The 7,861-nt window shown below is 51.8% G+C and overlaps 1 protein-coding gene across 1 annotated transcript; it reads right to left on the bottom strand.

Annotated features, from left to right (window-relative positions):
- Nucleotides 1-303: 303 nt before the first annotated feature.
- Nucleotides 304-1,260, bottom strand: LOC308052551 (olfactory receptor 14I1-like; the record flags this gene model as incomplete). The annotated part of the gene is made up of 1 exon (XM_080364625.1): nucleotides 304-1,260. The coding sequence occupies one exon, from the start codon at nucleotides 1,258-1,260 to the stop codon at nucleotides 304-306; it is 957 nt and encodes a 318-aa protein (XP_080220751.1).
- Nucleotides 1,261-7,861: the final 6,601 nt, after the last annotated feature.

Below are 7,861 nucleotides of genomic sequence, written 5' to 3'. Positions count from 1 at the left end.
CTGCTCCCTGACAGGGCTGCCAGGGTGGACTCTGTTCCCCTCCTCCCATGGACACAGGAACCATCCCTGCAGCTCCAAACAGGCCTTGGTGAAAGGATCTCAGGAAAAAATACATGCTGCAGGGACTTTTAATGTGTTGAAACACACATAGAGCACAGCTCCTCATTTACACAGCTCCTCAATGAGGAAAGAAGACAGTGAATTAGAAAGGGCATGACAATATTATCAGATGTAGAAAACCACAAGCGGCAACAAAAAAAAACAGAAAACAGGTTGGGCCTGCAACAATTTACACTGTAACTTTTATGCAGAAGATGATGGGCACTTTATTGCTTCAGAAAATAATCCAGACATCAGTTTCCACAGGGCATCCTTGAGCTCCTGGTTCCTCATGCTGTAGATGAGGGGATTCACTGCTGCAGGAAACACCGAGTACAGAACAGACACCACCAAGTCCAGCCATGGGGAGGAGATGGAGGGGGGCTTCAGGTGGGCAAACATGACAGTACTGAGGAACAGGGAGACCACGGCTAGGTGAGGGAGGCAGGTGGAAAAGGCTTTGTGCCGTCCCTGCTCAGAGGGGATCCTCAGCACGGCCCTCAAGATCTGCACATAGGACACCACAATGAACACAAAACATCCTAAAAAGACAAAAGTACTGAAAACAAGAAGTTTAAATTCCCTGAGATAGGCATCTGAGCAGGAGAGCTTAAGGATCTGGGAAACTTCACAGAAGAACTGTTCAATGGTATTACCTTGGCAGAGTGGCAGTGAAAATGTATTGGTTGTGTGCAGCAGAGCATGGAGAAACCCAGCGGCCCAGGCAGCTGCTGCCATGTGGACACAAGCTCTGCTGCCCAGGAGGATCCTGTAGTGCAGGGATTTGCAGATGGCAACGTAGCGGTCGTACGACATGACTGTGAGCATAGAATACTCTGCTGTGATCAAGAAGGCAAATGAAAAGAGCTGTGCAGCACATCCTGAGTATGAGATGGCCCTGGTGTCCCAGAGGGAGTTGGCCATGGATTTGGGGAGAATGGTGGAGATGGAGCCCAAGTCAAGGAGAGCGAGGTTGAGCAGGAAGAAGTACATGGGGGTGTGGAGGTGCTGGTCCCAGGCTACGGTGGTGATGATGAGGCCGTTGCCCAGGAGGGCAGCCAGGTAGATGCCCAGGAAGAGCCAGAAGTGCAAGAGCTGCAGCTCCCGTGTGTCTGTGAACGGCAGGAGGAGGAACTGGGTGATGGAGCTGCTGTTGGACATTGGCTGCCTGTGGGCATGAGGACCTGTGCAAGGAGGAAAAGGTTTAGATTGAGACTTGTCTGGGAAAAGCTAAAGCTATTTCCCACAGATCCTCCCACACCGTCACACGCAGAGACACTTTTGTTTTTCCAGGAGAACATACTGGCTGGAACCGTTGTTGGTGCTTGATGAGTGTGCAATGAAGAGCAGGGTCTCTGCCCAGGGGCTCCTGAGGACTCACCCTGACCCTGTGTGATCGGGTGGGCAGGGGCCAGTCCTGGGGTTCAGCTTTGTCAGCTGGAGCCGCTCCTGGTGCAAAAGGGACTGTCAGAATCTGTACCCCCAGGCCTGAGAAACTGAGTTTGAGAGGTTTGGTGTTTCTTCATCTCCTTCTCCCCTCCCACCCTGGGGAGTGTTGTTGGGTGTCAGAAACCCTCAGCATTTCTGCTGCACTCAGTGAGAACAGAGCAAGTCCTTCGAGACCAGAGGGTGCCTGTGGGTCAGTGCAGAGTGAGGGCAGCTGCTCTGTCCCTCTGTCTTGCTCCAGCTGCCCTGGGCTGGCACCTTTCTGAGATGGGACCTGATCACACTCCCATGTTACCCTGAAAAGCCACCAGGCACTGCTGAGAGCAGAGGGATCAACCTCAGACCATGACAGGTCTCACACTTTCCTAAGGTCTCAGCACCCAACCTTTAGCCCAAGAAACACACAGCTCATTCCCCAGCCCCACAGACTGCATTGCCCACAGCCCACAGGTCAGAGCAAAGCTGGGACACGTGTGTCCCTGGACACACCTGCACACCTGCAGGAAAGGACCCACAAGATCAGGCTGTGACTCTGCAGCTGAAACTGCCATCCCCAGAGAGCCTGACAGCAAGAACAATATCCCAACAGCAGTGACCCAGAGCAGGGGAGCAAGAAGGAAAATGCAGTGAGGGTGGGGGTGAGAGAGGCCAGGGCAGAGGCAGCCGGGCACTCAGACAGCGTCCCCCTTCCCCAGCTGTGCAGCCACCTCCCAGACACCAACAGTGCCGGGCAGCTGCTCTCAGCCCCTGTGCTCTGCAGAGGAACTGGAGCTCTGGCTGCACAGGAGCTGCTTCATGCCTTGGAGCCCCCGGCCCTGAGGGCAGAGGCTTTGCTGGGTGGGACAGGAGGCCAGGGGGCTGCTCACAGGAGGGATCTGATCTGCAGGGGATCATACTGAATTGTCTCTGTTCTCCCGCCCACAATATATCTGGTTTAGATTTCCTCTCCTTCCCAGATTATATCCCTGCTGCCTGGAGATCCTCTCCTGGGAGGTGTTTCCCTGTCCATGTCTGTTCCCTGTCAGTGCTCACAGACCATCCCACCCTCTGTGCCCTCCCCCTGGCCCTACAGATCCTGCCTGTTCACAGGCACTGCCTGGGGGCATCTTCCTGTCTGCAGGCTGGAAAACAGGACAGGTCAGACTAAGGCTGACGGGTCCAGCCAAGGTGATGCAGGTGCTGTGCACAGGCAGAGGAGTGGGGAAGGGATGTCATGAGCCTCCTGGCAGATGTACTGATCACTCAGAGTTGCAGTTCAGGAGTCTCAGTGACTTGCTTCAGCATAAGAGCTCATTTTCATTTTATCCTTTCCTACACCCCCAGCCCTTGGGAGAGGAAACTGAAAAGACAGGCTCAGGAAAGCTCCTTATCTGTCTGGTAATCCTCGCATTGATCTTCTCCCTGATGCAACCCCTTGGAAAAATGCTGGGGGTGATCTGCATGTGTGAGCAGCACTGACCCACACAGCACCCTCTCCATGGCAGAAGCACCTTTCCTACCCTTATCAGGGATTCTCCTTCCAGCACATCTTCTCCCCTCAGTGTTGCTGTGATCTCCCGGGCAGGCTGAGCGCTGACCCTGGCAGGTGGCAGAGTCCCTGTACGGCACAGCCCTGGGGTGCAGGGACCCTGCTCTGCAGGACAGCCCTGGGCACCCCTGGGTGCTCCCCCTGCAATCACCCTCAGCAGAAGCTGCCATCATGCCCTGTCCCTCTGACAGTGCAGCAGGGAAGCGCTTGTCTGGACCATGTTCTCGTCCTCTACATGAAAAATACAGTGGGAGAGCACTGACAGATCCTGTAAATTGTGGGATGATCTTTAGGAGATCCCTCCAGGAAATGCAGCTGCATTGTCCTACAGCCAGAGACTTACCATGTTAGAACTGTGAAGATTTGTCTCTCAATGAGCACTCACCAACCAACCCCCTACATTGCCTTTCCCTCTCTGTGCCTGGCTGCTCTCCCATCCGCATCTACAGGCAGAGCGCCCAGCCCTGCTGCGTGTGCAGAGGAGCTGCTCCTGGGCAGAGCTGTCTCTCTGCAGCGCTGCCGCTGCCATGAGCTCCCTGTGTCCCAGGAGCCCAGCCCAGCTCAGCAGCACACCACCAGCCCATGATGTCCCTTTCTCTGTCCCCTCTGGGCTCCCCCAGGTGTCCCTGGGGCTTCAGGGGCACATCCTTGAAACAACCTCAATTAATTAGTGATGTTGATTCTCTCTCCTCTGCGGAGACATGTCATTGTGTTCTTTGTATTAAGCAATGAAATAGTATGAGAATCAATTTTTCTTGTCCCATCATTAGACAGGACACCAGCAATGTTACAGAAAAGGATCTAATTCTTCCAAGCTAGGGGAGGAATATCTTCAGTTGAATGATTTCAGGCATTTTGTTCTCGTTTTATACTCCCAGGTCTAGACAGACATTCATCAGTCTTTGGCCATGTCATGTCTGTGCTCTGCAGCAAAGCCTTTGCACACATGGGCTCTTGGACACTTGGCACCAGGTTTCTTGTGGCAGGTCAGAGCTGGGCTGGTGCCACAGCTGGGGCGGTTCAGCCCAGATGTGAGGCCATGTCCTCAGCCAGGGACCTGACTGGGGAGCTGGAGCTGTCAGTGCTGCAGATAAAGCTGTGACACGGATGGAATGAACTGCCAGACAGGGTGGCAGGAGTGAGTTCATCTGGTCTCAAGGACAGCAGCCTCCAAGCACAGCAACAGTCCAGGTCAGAACTCGGTCTAGATCTTGAAGCCAATTAAAGGGCCCATAATGAGCTGTTACTACTGCAGGAACAGTTAAAGGACAAGGACACTTTGTAGATACTGATGAATTTAATAAGAGAAAGAGGTGAGAATCCCTATGTCCTCTCGTCCTCCTTCTTCACGAGCAATGTGTCCCAGGCCTCTGTGACTTAAGACGGGAATGTGGAGAACAAGCAGCAGTGGATGTGGATCAAGTCAGGGGTCACCGGAACTGACATAATCCTTTCCAGTCTATGGGACAGCAGAGACAGCATCCCAGGAGCTGGGACAGCAGGACCATGTCACAGTGAGGCCACTCTGCACCTTCTTGGAAAGCTCATGGAGACTGGGGGGACTCCCTGACCACTGGCAGCTCTCACACAGTGTGTGCACTTTTCAAAATGGCCCATGGGTGAGCAGGGGAACTAAGGGCTGTGCCCCAGAGCATGTCCACTGGGACCTCATTTCTGGGTGTCAGGAAGACACGGTGATGGGGTTTGCCCAGGGCAGGTTGTTCCTGTCCATCCTCTTTGCTTTCTGTGAGGAAAGAACAGGGTTGTGGACGTGCACAGAGCAGTGGTGGTCTGTTACCTGGAGGTCAGCAAGGCATTTGGCATCATTCCCCCAGAACATTCTTGTGTCCAAGGTAGGATATTATGGTCTGTGTCAGTGTGCAAGTAGATGAGTAAAAACAATCTGGATGGTTGGGCTTGGAAAGGTGCTGTAGAAAGGGAGAAACTTTCCAGTCATGAGGACCGTCCAGCCCTGAAAGCTGTTTCCCAGGAGTGCGCACCCACTCTGTCCCAGAAAGTGACCAAGATGTGTTTGGATAAAGCCCTGAGCAATCTGGTCTGACCCTGCTGTGAGCAGGAGGTTGGTCAAGACACCTCCTGAGGTCCCATTCAGCCTGAATGACGCTGTCCTTCCTTCCCCTTCATATTTAAAATTAGGGAGAACTTTCAGGTTCTCTCTGAGCACAGGAATAATTCACATGAGGTGCAGGGGTGCTTTACAAGTGCCCCCAAACAGTCCTTACCACAACTTTTGCATCCCTTTTCATTTGCCCCAACCCAGGGTCTTTTCTGCTGTCCTAATGCCCTTCCATAAAGAACATCCCTCCTTGTTAATCCTTTCAGAGCAGGTTGTTCAAGAGGTGTCAGCATCCATGCACAGAGTCTGCGCAGTAGCCAGGCAGCAAAGCCACCATTGCAGAAATGGAGATGAGACACTTGACCAGCTCCTTGCACCCAGATATCAGCGTGACATGTTTGTTGAGATTCCTGAGAACACCTGAACTGTAAGAGCAGAGCATGTGAGTCCTGGTTGGGTATCCTGGCTTGTCTCCTGACCCATGTGGTGCTTCAGGCTGTGAAGAGAATCAAAACCAGCCATGGGACTGGGGTAGTTCCATTTTACACGTGTCACACAGAGCAGATGAAGGAGCTCAGAACTCCAGACTCTGCGGCACAGTTGTGACTGCAGAGACTGGAAATGCAGGTGACAGTGTGTGTCCGTGCACACACATAAAGATTCTGGCTTCCTTTGGGCGTTTGCAGTGACCTGGGATCTGTACCTTGGCCACCTTTGTCTTAGAAAGAAACTGTTCTCCTAAGTAACCTCCACAGCACACCACATAAGAATTAACTAAAAGGTAGAAAAATAATGAAAGAAGCACAATTTGGGGGTAATTCTGTCCAAGAGGTGTACTCTTTAAATTATTAAAACAAAGAAGAAGTGAGAGAAATAGCCTTGTTCTAAGAAAATCTTTCAAGACACAACTGCTGAGGTGTAGTAGATGCTTGGAAAAGCAAGAATGACTGTTAGGAATGAAATTTAAGAGCTTTAGTTTATCATCCTCATCAGTGAGAATGAGGAGTTACTGTTACTAGTGACAGCACCACTGTTCACAAACATCCTTCAGAGCATCTCCATTTTTCCTGGGCTCCAAAGCTCATCCTGCTCAGAGTTTGACAGGATTGCTGCAAACCCCTGTGACCCAAATCTCTGCAACTGTCTCTGCTCAACCACCTTTTACCCCAGGAAGGGGAAAACTGCCAATGCAGACACCAACCAAGTGCCCAACCTGCCTGGAGAGCCAGGACAGTTGTGCCACACAACAGCCGCCTCTGAGGGAAGCTGGAGGTGATGGAACTGAAGTGGTTTCAACCCAAATCAGAGAATCATGGAATCATTGAGGCTGGAAAAGACCATTAAGAACATGGAGTCCAACCGTAATTCAAACACTGCCCAGTCCACCACTAAACCATGTCCCAAAATGCCACATCTCCGTGTCTTTTAAACATCTCCAGCAATAGAAGCTCCAATCCTGAGCTGGCAGGACACCAATGGCTGTAGTTGGACATAAGATACTGGTCATGGCTGTGAGTTCAGCCCTCGCTGGCAGAATGTCTCACACCCTCACTGAGGAGGGCAGGGGGCTGGGAGATGGGAGCACGTTTCAGTTTCCAGATCCCAGCACAGAGCCCAAACCATCCTGCCCTTGGACTCTGGATCCCTTTTCCTGAGACGCAAAGCTGGAGGCCTTCTATGGATAATCATGTTAAAAGGCACAAAAAGTCCTTCACGTGTTTGTGTAATTTGTTTAGGAATGTCGGTTTTATATGCTTATATTTAAATATCTATAAAATAGTAAACTGCATCAGTGGTCACCCCTCTGACAATGACAATTAAATAGGTATTTGCACTATAAGGCTCCATACCCCATCCACAAGCACACATCTAATGGTTCAGATGAAGGGTGGTCTGGCAAACGTCACCCTTTGTGTCCCCAGGTGATGGACACTGCTCATGTGCCTATGCAGAGAGTGGCAGGAGCTGGATCCCCTTCTCGGGACAGACTCCTTCCAGGAGAGACACAGACACAGGGGGAACTCATTGGGGCTTTACGGCATTTCACTCGGCATCAGTTTTGACATATTGGGTGCTGTCCTGTGACTGCCCTTTCTGCACAAATGATCATACAAACACAACCATTTAGTGAGACATGTCCGTAAAGGGGCTGTTATGGACAAGAAAGCTCGTCATGAACTCTGGAGAGAGAGAGGAAGTTTATAATAAGCACCAGAAAGAACCAAGAAGCTCGAGGCCTCTTCTGAAGTTTGTGAGGCCTGAGCAGCCGTGATTGGCCATTGTAGGTGTGGGAGAGGGTCAGGGCATGTCAGGGAGAAGCAATGAGATGGCTGATGGCTTCAGTGAACGCTTCCAGCCATGTCTGAGCCCAGCAATGGAAAGCAGTTGATGTCTGCAGGTGGAGGAGGAACAGGAGGAAGATTTTCCTGGCAATACGGAAGGAAGAAAGGCCTCTCTTGGGCTAATCATGTATGGCAGTGCCATTTGCATGGTGTGGGCATGGCTGTGCCTGGGAGATGGGGAACGGCTGCTACTGGGGTGGCTGTGCTCAGTCATGGCCCATGAGCTGACCCTGCTCTGCTCCTCTCTTACACTGCCCACACTTCGATAGTCCTCAGGAATCAGCCATGAGCCTGGTGGATGGGATGATGGGGTACAGGTACAAACAGAGGATTCAAGCAAGTTTTAGAGTGGGACATTGAGGTGACTGG

Source organism: Nesoenas mayeri, assembly GCF_963082525.1.
Source record: "Nesoenas mayeri genome assembly, contig: SCAFFOLD_35, whole genome shotgun sequence".
Lineage (NCBI taxonomy): Eukaryota > Metazoa > Chordata > Aves > Columbiformes > Columbidae > Nesoenas > Nesoenas mayeri.
Note: the sequence above shows the minus strand (reverse complement) of the source record. Positions and strands in the feature narration are given on the sequence as shown.